The sequence below is a fragment of the Eptesicus fuscus genome, chromosome 6 (genome assembly GCF_027574615.1).
Source record: "Eptesicus fuscus isolate TK198812 chromosome 6, DD_ASM_mEF_20220401, whole genome shotgun sequence".
Classification (NCBI taxonomy): domain Eukaryota; kingdom Metazoa; phylum Chordata; class Mammalia; order Chiroptera; family Vespertilionidae; genus Eptesicus; species Eptesicus fuscus.
In genome coordinates this window covers 106,474,358-106,495,245 of record NC_072478.1, presented here as the reverse complement: position 1 = coordinate 106,495,245, position 20,888 = coordinate 106,474,358, and the positions used below count along the sequence as shown (strand labels likewise).

At 68.8% G+C, this 20,888-nt stretch overlaps 1 protein-coding gene across 1 annotated transcript in view; it reads right to left on the bottom strand.

Moving 5' to 3' along the window:
- Window positions 1-480: 480 nt before the first annotated feature.
- RADIL (Rap associating with DIL domain) overlaps window positions 481-20,888 on the bottom strand; it is a 40,159-nt gene continuing 19,751 nt past the window's right edge. The window contains exons 3-15 of the mRNA XM_054718241.1: window positions 14,011-14,231; window positions 13,016-13,624; window positions 12,243-12,280; window positions 10,168-10,328; window positions 7,766-7,878; window positions 7,295-7,532; window positions 6,472-6,644; window positions 3,188-3,338; window positions 2,076-2,266; window positions 1,607-1,934; window positions 1,283-1,422; window positions 935-1,074; window positions 481-666 (exon numbers count right to left, since the gene is read on the bottom strand). Coding sequence (XP_054574216.1) covers window positions 561-666; window positions 935-1,074; window positions 1,283-1,422; window positions 1,607-1,934; window positions 2,076-2,266; window positions 3,188-3,338; window positions 6,472-6,644; window positions 7,295-7,532; window positions 7,766-7,878; window positions 10,168-10,328; window positions 12,243-12,280; window positions 13,016-13,624; window positions 14,011-14,231 — 2,609 coding nt within the window. The 3' untranslated portion in view covers window positions 481-560. The remainder of the gene's footprint in view (window positions 667-934; window positions 1,075-1,282; window positions 1,423-1,606; window positions 1,935-2,075; window positions 2,267-3,187; window positions 3,339-6,471; window positions 6,645-7,294; window positions 7,533-7,765; window positions 7,879-10,167; window positions 10,329-12,242; window positions 12,281-13,015; window positions 13,625-14,010; window positions 14,232-20,888) is intronic.

Below are 20,888 nucleotides of genomic sequence, written 5' to 3'. Positions count from 1 at the left end.
GCCCTCGTCGGGGACGGTGCGGGGCGTGATTCCCAGGGGCCACGTGCACGCGGACGGGCTGCAGCCTCCGGGGCGGCTTCCCGCGTGTCCCTGCCGCTCCTGCTTCTGGGCAGCGCGGAGGGCGGCCCCGGCCAAAACCACCCGCCATCGCCGGCCCGTCTCCCGGGGCCTCCTGAGCGGGCGGGCCTCCCCGCAGCCCCTGACCCCACGCACTGCCCTGACCTCACGCACCACGCTGACCCCACGCACCACACCGACCCCCACACACACACACCGCCCTGACCCTGACCCCACGCACCACGCCGACCCCACGCACCGCCCTGACCCCACGCACCACACCGACCCCCACACACACACCGCCCTGACCCTGACCCCACGCACCACGCCGACCCCACGCACCGCCCTGACCCCACGCACCGCCCTGACCCCACGCACCGCTGCTCTCCAAGAATAAGAAAGATAGTTTATTGAATCTGTGCCCGTTAAATCTCCAAACATAAAGCTCTGTGGCGCCCCGCGGGCCCCGCCATATAAATACGCGCACGCAGCCCGCAGCCGGCCTAGGGAGGGGGCGAGCGGAAGCGGACCTTCTGGGCCGTGTCCGCGTCGCACTTGGCCACCAGGAACCGCATCTTCTTCCCGCCGTGGCGGATCAGGTCCACGGCCCTGGAGCGGAGGGTGAAGGCCGAGCTCAGGGGAGGGCGCGAGCCTCCTGGGGGCCAGTGCGCGGGTGCGAGGGCCTGGCCCGCAGCCTGTGCTGCCCACCCCACCCCACCCGGGGGCGCGGCCCTGGCGGCTGTGGCTGGCCAGTCGGGCGAGAGGAGGGCGGGCGGGGCGGCGCCCCCACGTGCCCTAAAGTGGGGTGATGAGCCGACTCGGGCTGCAGGAGGCCCTGGCCCGTGGCTCCCGCCCCCGGTGTGCGGGGCGTGGGTACCTCAGGTAGCTGACGCCCGTCAGGCTGCTGCCGTTCACCTCCAGGATGCGGTCCCCCAGCGACAGCCGGCCGTCGGCGGCCGCGGGGCTGCCCGGGAGCAGGGTCTGGATGTAGAGGCCGGGCGCGCCCAGGGGCGTGTGCTGCGGGAGCAGAGCCTCAGCTCCGGGCGGACAAGCGGGGGGCCCGCGATGGCCACCGCAGCCCACCCTCGGGAGGCCCGGCCAGGTCAGCGCTGTCTGCGGGCAGCACTGGGCCCCATCCCGGCCCTCACAGGCGACAACAGGCCCCTCCCTGCCCGTGTTCCACGGAGATGCCCGCCAGGCCGGGCAGAGGCCCGGGGCCACTCACCATCCCGTCGATCAGGCCCATCCCCAGCCCCGAGGGGCCTCGCTCCAGCTCCAGCTGGAAGACGGAGCAGAAGTCCTCGGCGCTGGAGCTGCGGCTGGAGGGGGCCGGCGGGGGCTCGTCCTCGGGGGCCACGCCGTCTCCTGCTGGACAAGCAACGGGGCAGGTGAGGCCTGCGGCCGCCAAGTCCAGGGCTGCAGCGCCCGTGGGCAGGAACTGAAAAGCCAGGACGCGCTGGGCACGGGGACGGGGGCGGGCGGGGGGGTGGGGAGGCCAGAGCCCTGCGGGCCCAGCAGAGCCGGCCGAATGCAGGTGCCACGGTCTCACCTTCCGGCGTCGCCCCCCGGGGGCCACCCGGTCCGGGCCTCCTCCCTTCTGAGCGCGTCTTCCCACGGGGGCCGCCAGGGTGGGGCCAGTCAGGGCCAGGGGGCTCGAGTGGGGTGCCGGGAGGCGTGAGCAGGCAGGAGGAGTCTGTGTGCGGGGGCCCAGCCTGGGGGCCCCGCGGCCTTCCTGGAGGACCCTGTGTGCGGGGAGCCCCGGCCGAGGGAGGAGGGTGCGCTGGGCCGGCTTCACGTGCTTCCCTGCCAGGGGCCCTGGCAGCCACGGGGCAGCTCTGGCCCTCGGGGTGCCCCTCAGGGGTGGGGGGGTGCGGGCCCTGGAGGAGAGAGGCAGCTCAGGCACCAAGCTCCTGTTCTGGAGGGAAAACCAAGGGGCCCAGCTCCCTCCCGCTTCTCGCCCCGCGTCCACCCCACTGTCAAAGCCGCAGCCTCGGACCCGGACCGGCAACTGGTGGTACCTCGAGGACCTGGGGCTGGGGGGCCCCCCCGCCGGCGCCGGGCTTGCTCCGCAGGCCCCACAGGAAGTGGCGCACGTAGAGCAGGTGCTGGTAGATGCTGTCGTCCGGGCAGTCCGCCTCCAGGTCCACCTGGAAGCCCTCGCTCGGCAGGACGATGGGCGGGGGGTTCTCGTAGGACTCCAGCACGTCCTCTGCGGGGAGAGCACCGATGCCTCACCGCCCGGGCCGCCGCCTCCCTACACGGGGCCTGGGACCACGCAGACTGACCTGCCAGGACCGCGGGGAGGGGCCCGGGCAGGGTGACCACCCAGGATGAACAAGGCCCCGCCCCCTGGAGGCTTGGCCACGCCCCCAGCTGCACCCCACCAGCCCCCTCCGGGAGCTGAGCATCCGCCTATAAGTCTGCAGCCCTGGCTGACCCTGCTCCTACCGGCCTCCCGGCCCACGCTGACCGCAGCCCCCACGGCACCGGACCGAGACGGCCCCTTTGCACGCTGGGCTGGACTTGAACACGAGCCCCTTCCAGCAGGAAGGCTCTGCTCCCAACACGGGCCTCGGCCGTGACCCAGAAATGGGACACACGCGTCCCATGGAGCCGGCAGCCCTGCTCGGAGAGGGTCTCCGCCTCCCCGCCCACCCGAGGTAAGCGGGGCGCGTGCCCGAGTCGTGTCCTCCACCGTCCTTCCTTCCGTCCTTGTTATGACACAGGTGATGCTAATGAAGAGTGCATGTCTGTCTGTGATGTCTAATCTATGAAATACACATAGGTGCGTCCATATGTGCGCTGTGTGAACATGCGTGATCGGGAGCGTTCCATGGGTGGTGCAGCGGTGCCCAGCATGTGGGCTGGGCACTGGGTGAGGCCCATCCTCAGGCTCCCGGAGGGGCAGGGGGTGCCGTTGGCCGGAGCTCGGAGTTTATAACTGGGCCATGGGCTGTGGGCTCCTTGACCCCCAGCTGTGGAGGTCCCCGGGGCGGGGGGGGGGGGGGGACAGGGCAGGGCACCGAGGAGGAAGACAGCCCGGGGCGGAGGCGCCAGATGCTCTGAGGGCTTCTCCAGGGAAGGCCCCGGGAGGGCCCGCCCCCAGCCGTCCTGACAAGGAGGGGCTCACCTGAGTTGAAGGCCTCGGGGCGGTCCTGGGCGCCCGGCTCCCAGACGCTCATGGGGCCCATGGCCGAGGCCAGCTGGTACTGAGTGAGGAGCCGGTGCAGCTGCGCGGGGCTCAGGGCAGGGAATGCGGCCTGCAGGCTTGCCCAGCTCATCTACGGGACAAGGAGGCAGGCGCTCGAGGTCAGGGCCCGGACGGCACAGGCACCACAGGGCCCACCCAGCGGCACGCAGGCCTCCGGCCCTGTGTACGGGAGGGCCGCCCGGGGCCAGGCAGTGCCGCTGGGTGTGCCTGGCGTCCTCCCCGAAGCTGGCGGTTCCTCTGTCCGCTGTTCTGGCTCCAAGCGCGGGGCCACGGGGGCCGGTGCGAGGCTGCTCTGTGTAGAGGCGCGAGGCTGGGCGGGCCGGCCTCGCCTGTGTTGGCTCCTGGGCCAGCTCTCCCCCTCTTCCTGGGCTCCTGCTGTTGGAACGTCGGGCCTGGCCTTTGCCTTCCTTCCTTGCTCGCTCTCGCTCGGTTTTACTGCCAACATCGAGGCCCAGGCCGTGGTCATCCAGTGTCCACGCTGTCCTCTGCCAACACCCCCGGCCACACCAGCTCAGGCAGCCGTTGGCCGCCGTGGTTCTTGCTGGTTTCCCAGCTCCGAGAATCCCCGCCGCCCTGAGCTGTTTCTCCACTCTTCCAGCTCCCTGCTCTACTTTCTGGGTGATTTCCTCAACTTCATCTTCCAACTCTGCTGCTAAGACTTTACTTTCCAAGGGTCCTTCTTACTCTCTTTCTCACAGAGCCCTGTCCGTGTTAGCGGTGCTGCCGCGTTTCTTTGGGAGGACGTGAGTGGCTTTTCGAAGGTTTTCTTCTCCCTGAACAGTCTGGCAATGGGGACGCGAGGCTGCTTGTGTACAGCCCTCAAGCTGCGAGTGGTTTCCACGTTTCTAAAGGGCTTAAAAGATAATAATTTGGGACTTGGATGTATGTGGCCCGCAGAGCCTGAAACTTGTGCCACCTGGCCCTGCACAGCAGGCCTGCCAGCCGACCCGTCTCTCCGACCTCACGCCCACCTCTGCCTCCGCCCCTCCTGCTGTGGCGTGGCTGCTGGCACCTGCCTTGCAGCCAGAGGAGCACAGGCGTGGCCACCAGGCCCTCAGATCAGCCATATCCGCAGCCTCTGCTGCAGAGCCGGCGCCTCCTGCTCGGAGGACGCTGAGCCACAGGCCGGTGCGGGGCCCCAGCACTCGTGGGCGCTCGCTCTAGGAAAGACCCTCGCTCTAGGAGAGACCCTTGTCAGGAGAGACCCTTGTCAGGAGAGACCCTGGTCCCCGGCCTGGACCCTCTGGTTTTAAAGGCCCCGGGGGTGAACAGTCTCTGCCAGAGGAAGCCAACACCGGGTGTGGGAAGGGGACAAGGGGGGCGGAGAGCTGGCGCCCGCTGCCGCCTCCCTGTGCATTCTGTACCGAAGGACAGCACACCCTGGAACGATGCACACGCCGAGCGCAGCTCAGCGACTGCTCACCAGGTGCACGGCGGGCGGCCAGGCCAGGAGGGGCACCGCGCACACTGCACACCCAGCGCCTGCAGCATCAGCGCCGTCTCGCAGGGCAGGCTCCGTCCTAGGTCTTGAGCCCTGCACCGTGGGAACCACAGCATGTGCTCCTCGCTCTGCTTCTCCCTCCTTCGTCGGCCCTGCAGCTGGCAGGCTGCCTGCAGTGACGGCCCTGCTCGGGGCGGTGACCGGCACACCGCTCTCCCCCGCACACTGCGCGTGGCTTTTTGCTTTTTACTCTTACAGGTTTGTTGCTATTTCGCTGATTTTGGCATCTGTGATTCCCTTCTACTTGCTCTGGGTTTGACTTGTTTTTCTTGCTTTATGGTTATCACCCAGTCTTCCCTGTTTTCTGACATGGATCCTTAAGGCTATATTTTCGCCTGTTGGCACTGCTTTAACTGCACCCGCCAGTTTGGTATACGCATCTTCATTGTCACTGATCACCCTGACCCAGTGGAGGTCAAACTACCACCAGTTCCACTTGGCTCTTCAGAGTGTTTGCTGTTTGAAAGCCCTCCCCACCCCACACCCTGGAGCTTCACAATCCTGTCAAATGTCAGGGGAAGCACCGCTCCTGTCAGGCTCCTGAGGGTCTCACGTTTGTCTCCCAGCCTGAGGACGGCCAGGCTGCTCCGACCTCCTCCCCAGCTCTGGCCCCATCTGGACGAAGCCTAGATTTCTTACCTCACACAGACCCCGGTCCCGCTGAGGCAAATGCCCCGAGGAAGGCACCAGCAGAACAGCTGTGGTTCTCCCTGTGCAAATGCTACTCCTCAGTCCCCGTGGCTCCGGGCCTTCTGGGCCTTTAAACAGAGGCTCTGTGTGGCGTGCCCGCCCCGCACTCCGCAGGCGCTCCGTAGGCGCAGCTATGCCCCTACTCACAGCCGTGGGGTGGTGCCTCTTGAGGCTTCTAGGTCTTGATCTTTGGGAAGAAGTGGATTGCTCCATTTTTATACCAAACTGACGTGCCCACTGTCCCCACACGCACATCGTGCTGTGCTGAGGCAGCTCAGGGCTCGGCCTGGAGATGGCAAGCAGCCACATCACCGCCTTGGTTCAAACATTCCCCTCAGACGGCCCTGTGCACACGCTCACGGTCACTCTGGGGCACGTAGGGTGCTGCCAGGCAGGCAGGGAGCGCCACTGTCTGGCTGTGGGTATCTGTGACAGTTGTCGGCAGCTGGTGAGGGAGGAGGGGGAGGGGTGTAGCAGTGACGACTCCGTTGCAGGAAAGGTACAGGAACGTCCACTCTTACACTTCAGGGGGTCACCCTGGGCTCACATCCAGGCCGGCAGGGCCGCGTTCCTTCCGGAGGCCGCAGGGGGCGGTCAGAAAGCGGAGCCTGCGGGGCACGGCCCTCCCAGCTCTGGGAGGCACTGCAGCCCTCACCCGGGGCCCTGCCTCCAGCTCCGGAGCCAGCACGCGGGGCAAGTCCCTGTTTTCCTCTGTCCTGTCTCTCCGATGGCTGACAGGCTAACCCAGGGCACTCTCCCTCTCGGGGTCCTTAGCGTCAGTCCCCTCTGCAGAGCCCCAGGCCATGTGGGTCACTAGTCAGTTGCAGGTCAGGGTCCCTTGGGGCCGCTGTCCTGCTCGGAACAGCTCTGCAAGTTCTCATGCCCAGAAGCCAGGCCATGCGCCGCCACCCCGCCCCCGCCTGGTCCACGGGCTGGTGACTCAGTGACAACACACGGCCGTGCCCACCCACCCACTGACTCGCTGCCTCTCCCTCTCTCCACGCTCGCCTACCTGGATGAGCTGGGCACGGGGAGTGGCCAGCAGGTTGAGGGTGCAGGAGAGCTTCCGGAAGAAGTGCTCCCCGGCCTCCCCGAAGCCCGCGCCCCTGGTCCAGTCCAGGAGCTGCTGCAGGCGGGCACAGGCCTGCACGCCTCGGGGCCAGTGGAAGCAGCTCAGAGAGGGGCCTGGGAGGGAGAGCGGGAGTGAGGCCCGGGCTGCCTGCGGCCCCAGAGGGAGCCAGGCCCAGCGGTCCCCTGTGCCTGGCCGCCCCCCCGGGCCTCAGAGGACAGAGGTGAGACCCACATGGGCTCTAAGGCACCTGCCTGCGGTGGGCCCCTCTCTGGAAGGGGTGGGTGAGCATGGGAGGTGGGGGGTGAAGACGGAGGGGGGCTATGACAGTCATTGAAGGGACGTGGTCCACGTCTACAGGGAGCCCCGTGCTCCCACCCAGGCCCTGCCCTGACCCCGCTGAGCCTGGGAAGCCCAAGTGCTGGGGCTTGTCCCTGTCCGTGTCCCCGTGCCCACAGCGGCCCTGAGCCTCTGGGAATGTCTGCAGTGAGGACTTTGGGGGGCAGGGCGGTGGAGCCAAGATTACTTCACTTCTCTCAGCCTATTCCCTCCTATTTCCCAGGGGCTGGGGGGCTGCTGGGGACACAGGGAACCAGGAAAGGCCTCGGGGGCCCCATGCAGACACTGACAGAGCGCCTGCCCCTACGAGACAGGCTGTGCGGCATTCCCTGCTCCGGGCCTCTCCCTGCAGAACCCCTGCGCTCCGGCGCAGACCCGGGGTCAGGACGCCTCTCGCGTTTCGCAGGAGCGCAGCCGCCCAGCTCACCCTTGTCCAGGAGCTGGTTGAAGAGCAGAGTGCTGGAGAAGAAGAAGAGGTAGGCCAGCACCTGGGACACAATCTCGGGGTGCACCTGGGCCTGCCGCAGGAGGTCCAGCGCGGCCTGGTAAATGGACACGACGCGGCGCAGCTCCTCGGGCAGCTGGGGGGCCTGGCACCAGCTCTCCCGGGGCTCCGTCTGGAAAGGGGGGCACTCCAGCAGGGCCGGGAGGCAGACGTACAGGGACTGGGGGGAGAAGACACCGGCAGCGTTGGCAGGGCCTGGGGCGCAGGCCTGGGGGGGCGGTGTGTGCGGTGTCCCCGGGGCGCCCACAAGAGCTGCCGGGGCCTCTGGGGGCTCGGGACCAGCTCCTGTGAAAGGTGCCGCAGACGCCCTGAGCGTCTGGAGGGGGCGGGGGAAGGGAGGCGGGGACAGTGAGGGGGGACAGCAGGCGGCTCCCCTGAGGAGGGCGGGCGCACCTTGGAGACGTAGTACACGCACTGCTGGAAGGCGTACAGGACCACCTCCTCCAGCTCCGCCATGGCCTCCTCGCTGGCCGCGAGCGCGCAGGAGAACACGGACTCCGTGGAGCCTGGGGGACACGCGGCTGTTACCACGGGGGCTCCCCTCGCAGCGGGCCTCCCAGGAGCACCGGCCCGCGCCCGCCCACACCTGGACACGCGGCTGTCACGCCGTCTTGCTGTTCGTGGCCCTTCCCCTTCGAGTCTAGGCCGCCTGCCCCTGGCTCACCCCCAGGAGCCGCCTGCCCCAGGGGTCTCCCCAGAGCCGGGCCTTCCGGTCTCGTTGGGGACCTGACGGGGTCTGGGTGCTCCCTCAGCCTCCCAGGCAGCGCGAGGGCCCGCATCTGGGGCAGCAGAGGCTCCGAGAGCTGCCGTGTTCGTTCCTCCGGAGGCTCAGGCCTCAGACGCGCAGCGGCCGCTGCCCGAGCACCCGCACACCAGCGTGTTCCACAGCCACGCGAGCCCGCGGCGCCCGCCTCGCTGCCAGCCCGCCCTCCCGTGCGCCTGGGCTCCGGCGGGAGGAGGCGGCAGCGGTACCCCCTGAGCACAGCACGACAGCTCCCCGCAGATGCCACCCCCCCCCCCCCCCCCCCCCGTCACTTAGACCTGAACACGCGCCTGTGCGGCGGGCTCTGCTGGGGCCTCACACCCCTCGAGCCGTTGTGAGCTGTTCTGAGGATCAGGCCTCCGTCCCTCCCTCCCTCCCGTGCTGGTTCCCCAGGCCCAGGACGGAGGCCCCCCTCTGCGCACCTGAGGACCCCCCAGATCTCCAGGCGCTGGGCAGAGCCGCAAAGACTTCCCGGAGGATTTGAGTGGGCGACACAGACACCCCCTTAGCGCCTGCAGGGACGAGGGCTCCTGGGCGAGAGCTTTGGACACAGACTGGGAACGAAGGTGACTTTCCAGCTCCAGGACAGGACGTCCCCGCTCAGAGTTCTCCCCACAGGCGTTTCCGCTGAGGTCGGAGGCCGGGGCCGCCTGGCCTTGCCCTCGCCCTCTGCGTGACGCTGTTTTTCCTCTGAGCTCTCTGCTTCCCGCCAGCCCCGTGGTCCCCGGGGTGCACAGAGGCGACCCTCTCCCAGCATCCACCGGGCTACTCGACATCCGGGCTCCCCGACCAAAACTAACTTCCTCTGAGGCAGGCGGGGCGGCTAAGCAAGCAGGGCCGACCCCCTCTCCCCCCCGCAGCCTCCCAGGAGAAGCTCCGCCCGAGGCCGGCCCGGGCCAGCTGCAGCTCCACAGCCGCCCGGCCCCTGGACACGGAGCCTGAGTCATGGGCCCGGCTGACTTCCTGGGGAGCCAGAACCAGGGGCTCCCGCACGGAGCAGGCAGGGTCCAGGCGCTCGCTGGCCAAGGCCGAGTCCAGGGGAGCCTCCCCGCAGGGCCCATGGGGGCCTCGAGGGACCGGCAGGCTTTGCGGGAGGCCAGGCGGGCACGGGGGAGGGCCAGGGGGACAGGCGGGCACGGGGGAGGGCCAGGGGGACAGGCGTGCACGTCACACGAAAGGGGGCCAGGAAGTAGCCCGTGGACCCCGGGGCAGCTCCCCGCGCTGGGAGCTCCAACCCACGGGGAACGGGCGGAGGCAGCAGCCCGTCAGCGGACTTTATCAGCTCTTTCCTCTCGGGAGACAGCTGAGCACACGCCGATGCTGTGCCGTGTCCGGCTGGCCCAGTTCACGGGAGCCCCGGCCAACCCCGTCCTTCTGCCTGGTCCCCTCCCAGCCCCGAGGGCGCCTCCTGGCTGCAGCCCGGGCCCCACATGCAGGGACCCCGGGCCACACCTGCGGGGCCCCTCCAGTTGTGGTGCAGCCGGGACAGGCCGAGGTCCCCGACGCCAGGGAAGGGCGCGAGCCTTGTTTTTGCTGAGGCCGAGGAGAGGCTGTGGGCAGGCCAGCCCGTCCACGCTGTCTGCGGCCCCAGCCCCTGGGGCCCGCGGTCACCCCTGTCCCACTGCAGACGGTCCTGCGCTCCTGCTCGGCTCCGGCCCAGGCCCCGCACAGTCCTCGTCAGACACACACCCGTGAAATCCCACGCGGCCTCGGGGCGCCGCCCGCGGCCACCTTTCCCTGAGCCCTCCCGGTCACCCGCGCCGTGTTCTCAGCACCTCGGCCCCGCGGTAGGCTCTGAGCTCGACGCGCCCGCACGGCTCTGCGGGCTCCTGCCTTCTCTCTGGAGCTGCTGAGGGCCGCGCGCAGGGACCTGTGTCCCCCAGGCCTCCCCCCACAACAGCGGGGCAGCCGTGAAGACAGACGGTGCCAGTGCGCGGGGGACAGGCACCAGGGGAGCCCCAGCGCCAGCGCCACTGGCGCTCAGGAAGCCGACAGGTCTGTGTCCCGAGACGGCGGCCGCCACACAGCCTACCTGTGGCGGGGGGGCCCTGCTCCAGGCCCTGCACGTACACGGGCGCCTGCTGCTGCACGAAGTACAGGAGCTCCACGGCGTTGGCCATCCACAGCAGCACGTGCCGCAGCTCGGGCAGCAGGCCGGCCAGGCAGGAGCCGGCCGCCGTCACGGGCTCCTGGCTGCGGGAGAGACGCAGTTAGCGGGCACCGCCCTCCCAGGGACGCGCCTTCGGGGGGACGCTAGCAAGAACTACGATCTGTCAGCGAGCGAGCGCGGCTGGGAAACGAGAGGAAGATGCACTCCGTCTGACAGCGATGGCCAGGCCGCCCGCCCGCCTCCGCGGAGGGAGCGCCGGTGACCCCGCCGCCGGGCAGGGACGCTGGTAAGTAAGCCATTTCCCATCCCTGCGGGTCGGAGTGTGTGCACGACAGGGAGGGTCTTGGACTGCCCGCAGCGACCGGGTCCTGGAGAACGAGGCCGAGGCGTGCCCAGAGGGCCAGGCTGGCCGCTCTGTGGCGTCCCTGCTGAGCAGCGGTGTGGCCACGGGGACTCAGGCTCTCTGTCCCCCTGCGCCCCCTCTCCTGTGCGGCAGGGCCTTGTTCTCCTGACGTCGCTCCACTCCTGTGCTCTCTGTCCACGCGGGGCCTCCGCACCTCTCCGGGAGGAAGGCCTGGCTCCGGCGCGTCTCCGTGTCCGCGCTGCGCAGCAGGCACAGCATGCGCCGCCCGTCCGGGGCCAGGTCCTCCCCTCTTGGCGCTCCTCACGCTGGGCTGATGCATGCGTGTGCGCACGGGCACGGGAGCTGTGTCGTTAGGAAAGGATTAACCTGGCTCTTCAGTCGCTCCTCCGTTTCACCAGAACTCGGAGGCACAGGCAGCCCCTGAGACCAGGCCTCCAGGTGTGGCCAGCGGCGCTTCGGGGCCGATCCCAGCGAGGTCAGCATCGAGGGCACAGACCGGGACAGCACGCCGTGGGACGGGTGTCATGGCTGTGACCCCAGAGGCGTGGCAACCAAACCAAAAACAGACAAGCAGGCCATCCCGCTGCTCAGCAAGGCCTGGCACGCGGGAGGGGCCCCGCGAGCGGGCGGAGGTGTTTGCAAAGCTCTGTCGGTACGGCTCGCTCCCTCCGAGTGTAAAGGAGCCGCTGCAGCTCACACAGAGAAACCAATCATCCAACGCAAAGATGGGCGAGGGTCCGAGTGCACAGCTCCCCGGAGGACCCACAGACGCCGGCAGGCACGAAAGGGTGCTCACAGGAGCCAGTGCCTGTCAGGGTGGCTGCCACCGAGACAGGCGGGAAGGTGCCGGCCGGCGAGGACGGGGCGGGAGCCTGCACGCTGCTGGGGGATGTACTTGGGGGGCCACTTTGGAGAACTGTTCCTCACAAATTAGAACTGCTGGGTGTCTACCCAAAAGCACTGAATCCAGACCTCGAGAGGGGTGCCCCGCGGCTCTGCCCACAGCGACCACGGTGGGGTCAGGTGTGGGGTCAGGCGCAGCACCAGCGACGAGGGGAAGGGGTGGGTGGGGGAACGCCTGGTGTGCGTGCGACAGGGATGTCACTCCGCCTTCACGAGAGGAGGGCCTCCTGCAGGACTCCGCAGCAGGCGGGGCCCGAAGACACGGCGCAAGCGAGATGAGCCAATCACAGCAGGACCAGCTCTGCCTGGTTCCACGCGTGAGTAACCCAGCGGTCGCCAGCTGGTGGCCCGTGGACCACTGGTGGTCCGTGAGGTCCGAAAGGTTGGCGGCCGCTGGTCTAGAGAGCCCAGCTCCTGACTCAGAGCAGAAAGGGGGCGGGGCGGGGGGAGGCGCGGGAAGCGGCTCATCAGTGAGCACAACGTTCCCATCGCCACCCACAGACCAGAGCCTCCGTGCGTCACTGCCCGTGGCCAACGTGCGCACGGCACACGTGTCAGGGGTCCTCGCCGCAGTAAGGTCAGGTCAGCTGTAAGGGGCAGAAATGCCACTCGGGCGGGGACCGTGTGCCCGCACACGGCTGGGCCCTGGGCCGGCTGGCTGGACGCACTGGTCCCCCTGGGCCGGCTGGCTGGACGCACTGGTCCACCGGGGCAGCAGGGAAGTACTTACAGGGGCGCCTGCTTCTCCGCCAGCTCCTTGGTTTTCTCCTGCGATCACAAAGGAGAAAAGAGTGAGCAACCAGCGCCGGTACGGCCGGGTGGAAACACGGCGGCGCTGCGACGGCGGCTCTGCGCCCGGGAAGGCGTTTCCCACGGGCTCTCACACCTCCCGTCCCGTCACTGAACGTGACCTCGCCTTTCCCGCCAAGGAGTGCCTCCCGGCCGCTGGCTCCATGGCCTCCGGCGGTTCCGGACAGCGCAGCTCGGCAAACCTCACACGTGCCGGAGGCGGCTCTGCTGCGCGGACGGTAACGTCAGCCCCAGCACGAGCGCGGCAGCGGAGGGGCCTGAGGGCTCGCACTGTGTGTGCGCATCCGGGCGGGCCGGCCAGCACTTCCTGGGAGGCTCAGGGGCCGCCGCCCAGGGAGCGCCCGGGGGGAGGTTTCCATGTACAGAAGGGGACCGGCTGGTCCTGCCCCCCACCCCCCACCGCATTGCCAAAGGCGCTGCAGGGGGGTCGGCAGGGCTCACCCTGCTCCCGGCAGGAAGCACAGGCACCCCGGCCACACGGAGGCTCGGGGCTCCCAGCACCTTGTTCCCGGGCACGTGGCGGGGCCGGGGAGGACACGGGACCAAAGCTCAGGAAGCACGGCGACCCCGTGAGGGTGCAGGGCCACAGCGCGCCCCGGGCTGGAGGTGAGGACAGGCCCGAGGCGGGACTCGGATGTCCCCTGCAGCCACAGCCCCCAGGGACCCCGCGCTGCCCGTGGAGAAGAGACTGACCCAGACGGTCTCGCGGATCGCCTTGGCGATCTTGAGCAGGAGCCGCCCGAAGGAGCCGGGCGGGAGGCGGGTGGCGGAGTGCTGGACGCACAGGCAGAGCAGGAACGCGGGGGTCAGCTTGTGGTCCTCGCCGCCCGGCTCGATCAGCGTCATGATGCGCTGCAGCAGCGCGTCCTCCACGTCGGGCTCGAACTCCAGGCGCAGCTGCCGCGGCCGCGAGTCGCCCGGGGCGCGGAGCTGGGCGCCGCACATCCTGCAGCTGTGGGGCAGGGCCTGCAGGCGGGCCAGGGCCGGCGCGGGCAGCGGCTGGGCCTGTGCCGGCTCCTTGAACAGCAGCAGGTAGTAGAGGCCCAGGGACAGCAGGTCCCCGTGGCGCAGAACCACGGTCCGGCCCCCCACCTCCGAGAAGTTGACGGCGACGGGCGCCCCGGGAAGGGGCTCCAGGACCAGCAGGCCCCCCGCCTGCTCCCGGCCGGAGGGGTGGTGCCGGCGGAGGGTGCAGTGCAGGGGCAGGATGTCGGGGGCCGAGAGGCTGATGCTGGGCTTGCTGGAGGGCGTCCTCTGGCCCACGGTGTGCCGCTCCCGGTTCAGCACGTACACCAGGCTGTCCTGGAAGGCAAGCACCGTGCCTGTCCGCCGGCCCCCGGCCCGGGACACCCCTTCCTAACTGGCTGCTGCCCCGCCAGCCCCACACGGGCGCCCACCCTGTCCCGGGAGGAGCTCCCCCAGAGCAGCGTGGTGGCCCCCAGACCCCAGCGAGGGCCCGAGCAGGAGAGGAGAGAGGCCAGACGCGGGCCCGGGCCCAGCCCGCCCCCCCCGCCCCCCTCCACCCCGGTCCAGCTTTGCCAGCCCGTGTCACCGAGCGCTCGGCAGCGGCGGGAGCACGCTCGGCCGCACAGGCGGGAACACGGCGGGGCGGCGGGCAGGGCCTCTGCAGGCAGGGGTGGCGGGGGTGGCGGGGGTGGTGGGGGTGGTGGGGGCGGCGGGCGGCTCACGTGCTGCTGGCTGTAGCCCTGCAGGAGCAGCAGGTGAGGCGACTCGTAGAGGGAGTAGCGCATGGCGTCCTGGCCGGGCTCCTGGGCGGCGGGGCTCAGGCTGGTCTCACTGGCCGAGCGGCGAAGCAGGGGTGCAGGGGGGCTCCGGGCGCCCCCCGAGGCCAAGGCTGGGGTGCCCTTGGCGCGGCTCCGCTGCAGCCTCCGGGCTTGGGCGTTTATCCCTGAAACAGGAGCCACGCGGTGCACAGCCAGAGCCCGTGGAGGCCCGGCCCAGCCCTGCCGACTCCCACCTCAGGGCCGCCTCTCCTAACGCCGGGCCGCACGCACAGCACGGCGCTGCCAGCCTGTCCGGGACCGCAGGACTCCGCCCACTCGCGCCTCCTCCCCAGGCCGGGCACCTCCAACCCCCCCAACCCCGGAGCCAGGAGCCCAGCTGCCCTGTCCCTGGCACTGCCGGAGCCCAGCGCCCTCCCCTCGGGGCGCAAGCCCACCGCAGCATCCGCTGCTGGTCACATGCAGGTGCCGCACCGGCCCAGAGCCTGCCCGCCCTCCTGTCCCTCCTGCGGGCGTGTGCAGGCGTGTGCGGGCGTGTGCGGGCGTGTGCGCTGTGATGAGGAGACGGCCGTTCGTTCCCCCGCTTTACAAGGAGGAAGCGGTGAGCCAGCTGGTCTCCTAGGACAGCTTGGCTGCTCCTTCCCGAGGCTGCCCCCGCACTGCCCAGTCAGCACACACGTACACGCATGCACGCGCACACGCACATACATGTGCACACAAACACCCCACAAGACAGCCTTCTCCATCAGGAAGCGCCCTTTTGCACCACGGCTGCCGGATCGCTGAGCAGCCCCTGAGCCCAGCTCCCCACCTGCCCTGCTGACCCGCTCATCCTGAGCCCCTCCCGTCCCCTCCCGTCCCCTCCCGTCCCCTCTGAGGCCTCCGCCTACAACCAGCTGAAAGCAAAGGCAGAGGGCGGGCGGGCAGGCGAGCCGGCCGAGGGCGCCGCCTTACCGGAGCGGGAGCCCAGCAAGCGTGAAGAGCGACCTGCCTTCAGAGGAAGCCTGCCTGTCGCAGCCCAGGAGGCAGGAGGCCGCGCAGCACACGCTGGCAGTGGCGCAGCTGCTGCTCCGTCTGCCGCAGAGCCGGCCAGCAGCCGCAGGAGGGGCAGCCGGGCAGGAGGGGCCAGGAGGGGCCTGCAGGGGGGGCAAGGAGGGGCAGCCGGGCAGGAGGGGCCTGCGGCGGGGGGGGGGGGGGAGGAGGAGCCAGGAGGGGTTGGGGAGCAGGGGGAGCAGGTGGGGGCGGGGGAGCAGGTGGGGGCGGGGGAGCAGGTGGGGGCAGGTGGGGGGGGGGAGCAGGTGGGGGCGGGGGGGAGGTGGGGGCAGGTGGGGGCGGGGGAGCGGGGGAGCAGGGAGCACAGGGGCAGGCCCTGTCCCACCCCCTCTCTCAGGATGGCAGCCCCGGGCTTGGGGCCGCGCACAGACACTGAGCTGCGCAGAAGTGAAGCGACATTAAAACCAGCCCCGTGGTGTCCCGGCACCTGAGCCTGTCCCCAGCGGACGGGTCGCAGGAGAGGACGCGCCTCAGTCCCAGCGGGAGGTCTGGGGCCACGCCCACACGGCCGGGAAGGCCCCTTTTCCGCCTCTATCCCCAGGGCCCCACTCCTGCAGCTGGGGTCCCGCACCCCATGGCGGCGGCCTGGGGAGTCTCAGAGGCCGCGCGGTCCAGCCAGGTCCCTTGGTGTCCGGGCCGCCCGGCGGGGGGTGGGGGGGGAGCCATTCCAGGAGGCTCAGGTGTAACCACCTCCTCACGCGGTTTCGCTCGCGGTATCTTAAAACTCATATGATCAGGAGCTCTCATGTCACCCCTGCAGGTTGTCCCGGTGTCCGGGCATCCCCTCCGCTACTGAAGGAATCGGGGTGACACAGGCCCGGCTGCCCGACAGGGCCTGGGGGGCCCGAGCTGCAGAGGCGCAGCCAGCAGGGCAGTGCGGCCGGGGCCTGGATCCCGCCCCGTCGCCTCCTCGCTGCCGGAGCGAACCCTCCAAGCGCCAGGCTCCAGGGCAGGACCCGCCGTTCTTCTCCAGAAGCAGTGCGGTGGCTCCCGAGCCACAGACTCTCTGCGCCCCCTCTCCCCCGCCCCCCCGTCTCCCCACACGGAGTCACGCAGACGCCCTTGCTGCTGGGGAGAGGCCCCTGCACCCCCTGAAGCAGCCGCTGCGCTCAGCTGCCTCTGCCGCGGGGACGGCGCAGGGAAGAGAAACAGCTTCCCCGGAGTCAGGACGGGGAGGCCCAGCTGCAGCGTCACCGTCACCCCGGCCTGTCTGCCCGCTCCCCCACTCTGGCGGAGGCCTCAGGCACGGCTGGCGGGGGCTGGCGGGGCCCCGCCCCCTCCCTGGCCGAGCCCTTCCCTTCAGAGCACGTGAGGCAGGCACACGCCCCGGGGGAGCGCCCCGTAACCCACAGCTTCGCGTTTCTCAGGGCCGGTGGGTCACGGCGCACTCACCGCCCGTAAACTATCCTGCGCCCACTGTTCCCGCGCTCCGAGTCGTGGACCGCAGTGGAGACGGCACGGGACGGGAAAGAGGAACGCCACGCTCCAGAGGCCACAGGACACGAACCGAAACCCGGCACTTCCCCGTCCAACAGCAGAGGCGCTGGGTGCCGGTCACAGGGCAAACAGGATGAGGGACTCTCAGAAACTGCTGGTGGGACGTAAACTGGCCGTGGTCCCCCCAAAGTTTAAAGATGGCCATCAAGATGCCGGCAGCAACACCAGTCTCATCTGTCGAATGGGCTAATCTGCAGTGTCCCCTCGGGAGTTCGACCAGGAGAACGGGAGTTCGATCGCTCGCTATGACATGCGCTGACCACCAGGGGGCGGCGGGGAACATGGCGGGTGACCGGAGGTGCTGAGGGAGCGAGGGAAGGAGGCGGCGGAAGGGGGGGAACCTGACCAGCCCTGATCACCAGCCAGGCCTAGGGACCCCACCTGTGCACCAGTTTCGTGCACCGGGCCTCCAGGATTAGGATACCAGCCTCTGTATCCACAGCTGTCTCCCTCCTCCCCAGGAATGTCCCGTGTCAGCTGCCGTCCTGCAGAAACCATCAGGAGCCAAGCGTTTCTGGAAAGTGATGTAGGTGAGCGTCACTCAGAGAACACGGGAACCCGCCCGCCAGCGCAGGGACATGCCTGGGCACACGCCTGCACGGGGGTCGCGACACGGTGTGAGCACGTCAACGTGGTGAGTGGGAACGGAGGCTGTGTGCGCAGGCGGGGCCGGTGATGGAGGGATAAACGCAACACTAAGAGGAGGCCCAGGTGCAGGCACCGCAACGCGAGGAACGTCCTCTCCAGGCTTACCCTCCCTCCTCCTTTCTCTCCCCATTCGCCACGGCGCCGGGCCACGGGGGAGCACTGACCGCGGGGAGTCACATGTGAAGGGTGAGCACTGACCGCGGGAGTCACATGTGAAGGGGGAGCACTGACCGTGGGAGTCACATGTGAAGGGGGAGCACTGACCGCGGGAGTCACATGTGAAGGGGGAGCACTGACCGTGGGAGTCACATGTGAAGGGGGAGCACTGACCGTGGGAGTCACATGTGAAGGGTGAGCACTGACCGTGGGAGTCACATGTGAAGGGGAAGCACTGACCGCGGGGAGTCACATGTGAAGGGGGAGCACTGACCGTGGGAGTCACATGTGAAGGGGGAGCACTGACCGCGGGGAGTCACATGTGAAGGGTGAGCACTGACCGCGGGAGTCACAAGTGAAGGGGGAGCACTGACCGCGGGGAGTCACATGTGAAGGGGGAGCACTGACCGCGGGGAGTCACATGTGAAGGTGGAGCACTGACCGTGGGAGTCACATGTGAAGGGGGAGCACTGACCGTGGGAGTCACATTTGAAGGGGGAGCACTGACCGCGGGAGTCACATGTGAAGGGGGAGCACTGACCGTGGGAGTCACATGTGAAGGGTGAGCACTGACCGCGGGGAGTCACATGTGAAGGGGGAGCACTGACCGCGGGAGTCACATGTGAAGGGGGAGCACTGACCGCGGGAGTTACATGTGAAGGGGGAGCACTGACCGCGGGGAGTCACATGTGAAGGGGGAGCACTGACCGCGGGAGTCACATGTGAAGGGGGAGCACTGACCGTGGGAGTCACATGTGAAGGGGGAGCACTGACCGCGGGGAGTCACATGTGAAGGGGGAGCACTGACCGCGGGAGTCACATGTGAAGGGGGAGCACTGACCGTGGGAGTCACATGTGAAGGGGGAGCACTGACCGCGGGAGTCACATGTGAAGGGGGAGCACTGACCGTGGGAGTCACATGTGAAGGGGGAGCACTGACCGTGGGAGTCACATGTGAAGGGGGAGCACTGGCCCTGGGAGTCACATGTGAAGGGGGAGCATTGGCCGCGGGAGTCACATGTGAAGGGGGAGCACTGACCGCGGGAGTCACATGTAAACGGTGGAGGAGCACTGACCGCGGGAGTTACATGTGAAGGGGGAGCACTGACCGCGGGAGTCACATGTGAAGGGGGAGCACTGACCGTGGGAGTCACATGTGAAGGGGGAGCACTGACCGCGGGAGTCACATGTAAACGGTGGAGGAGCACTGACCGTGGGAGTTACATGTGAAGGGGGAGCACTGACCGTGGGAGTCACATGTGAAGGGGGAGCACTGACCGCGGGAGTCACATGTGAAGGGGGAGCACTGACCGTGGGAGTCACATGTGGAGGGTGGAGGAGCACCGTGCCCAGGGCCCCGTCGGAGCCCTCACACTGTAGCTGCCAGGGAGCACCCTCCTCCCTGGGAGGAGCCAGGAACCTAATGAGGAGAACAGAACCTGAGCAGATAACGTGCTGAAGCCATGAGTCAGCCGGAACCTGAGCAGATAACATGCTGAAGCCATGAGTCAGCCGCGGGGGACACGGAGCTCCCGGGCCAGGCGGGAAGGGCGGTGCGGCCCCAGCAGGGATGGTCTCAGCTCACACCGCAGGCCAGTCTGCTCCCCACATGCCGCTGAGCCCTCTTACAGGGGACATGGGGGGCCTGGGCTCCTCCTCCGAACGCCAGCAAGCTCAGGGCAAGGCCGCCCGCCACCCTGCCCAGCGCGCTCCTGGGCCCAGCCGGGAGCCAGAGCCAGAGCTGGGAGCCAGAGCCGACGCTGGCCTCGTCCAGAGCCACCTGCGGCCACCTGCTAGCTGTCTTCACTTCCTGCCCCCCAGCCGGGCCCGCGGTTCTGGGATGAGCTCCCGGGCTCACTTTAAGTTGGAAGAGAGCTGGGGAGAGAGCCCTGAATGTAGAGCAAAAAGACAAACGGGGAGAGAAAGGCCAGGAGAGCAGGCTCAGGCCGGGAGAGCAGGCTCAGGCCGGGAGGCGCTCAGGCCGGGAGGCGCTCGGGCCGGGAGGACCAGCTCTGGGGACCAGAGGAAGGAGGTCAGGCGAGGTGGCCGGTCAGCTCCGCACGCCCGGAGGGTTCAAAGGCAGAGACGGTGAAAGCCGGCAAGTGGGCGCGCTCCATGATCTCAGTAAATACTTAGGGGAGATACAACATAAATACGATCGTGCAACGACGGTAATTTTAATAAAGTAAAAGTCCAGCACTGGGGGAAACGCCCCGAGACACGCACCGCATTTCAGAACGAGGCCGAGGCGCAGAGGGGAGAGCTTGGGGGCGGGGGAGGGGCGGGGACTCAGAATGTGCTGCCGCTTCTGCGGGCTGGAAGCTGGGAGAGTGGCCTCAGCCTTCAGAGTTCTAGGGAAGAGAAGTACTTTCATTCTAAAATGCCACGCGTGGCTCGGGGGCAGCCAGCAGCTGGAACCGTGAGGACGGGAAGGTCGTCGGCAGAGGGGCGAACGCGGGATTGGCGGAAGGTGCCAAGAAAAGCGCGAACACGTGGACAACGATGGCAACAGCTAATATCACAGAAACGGAAAGCTGGGCGCGAAGGAAAGGAACTGCACCAACCTCCGCTGTGCGAGGCTGTCGCTGGCCTTTCAGCTGAACCCGCTCCGCTAACCACGTCTCCGGGGCAGGGCGGGGCGGGGCTGGCAGGGGAGGGGGCGAGGAGAGCGGCACCCCGTCCCCGGAGGAAGGCACCAGGCGACTGACAGGGGAGAGAGCAGAGTGGCCGGAGGGTCAGGCTGAAAGGCGGAAGCACACGCCAAAGAGCGGCAGTTCACACGGCACGGGAGCCCCGGGGCGTGGGGGCGTCCTGGCCCCCTGCCGCTGTGGTTCTCATCAGCCGGGAGGAAGGGGCTTTAGCTGCGCGCACACATCCCTTTGGTGAAAACGAGAAAACGTTGTTAAATGTACACACTCTTCAACCCTGAGCGAATGAGCGCACACACCGTGGCGTCCGTTCCACGCTTTGCCCTCTCCCGCCTCTAGGATGGGAGCAGCCTGTATCCGTGGGACTGCCGGCCAGGCAGCAGGGAGATGTGAGGACCTGGTGGTTATTGGGGGGGGGTGGGGGGGGGTGGCGACATTTCGGCCTCCTCGGGGCCCCGGAAGAACGGCCGAGTCTGCACGAGCCTGGAGAAGCCCGGGGGCAGCGGAGGGAGCCCCCGAGGCCAGCGGAGCCGGATGGAGCGGCCCTCGCGCTGCAGAAAGGCCCAGCCCTGCCGTGCGCCGAGCGCAGACTCCCGAGCCCGGGGGCCCGGCGGGCTGGGTGCTGTTCCAGCCACGGGCGTGCGGTTGTGACCCAGAACGCCACGCTACCTACGCCTGCCCACCCTGTGCGGGGCCCGGCGGTCGCTCCCGGCCACGCCACCTGGGGCGCTCCCGACCGCAGTGCCGCCGCACCTGCCTCCCGTTACTCCCACGCGGGTTTGGGAGGAGACTCCGGGAGCCTGGGGGGGGGCGGGGGGTATG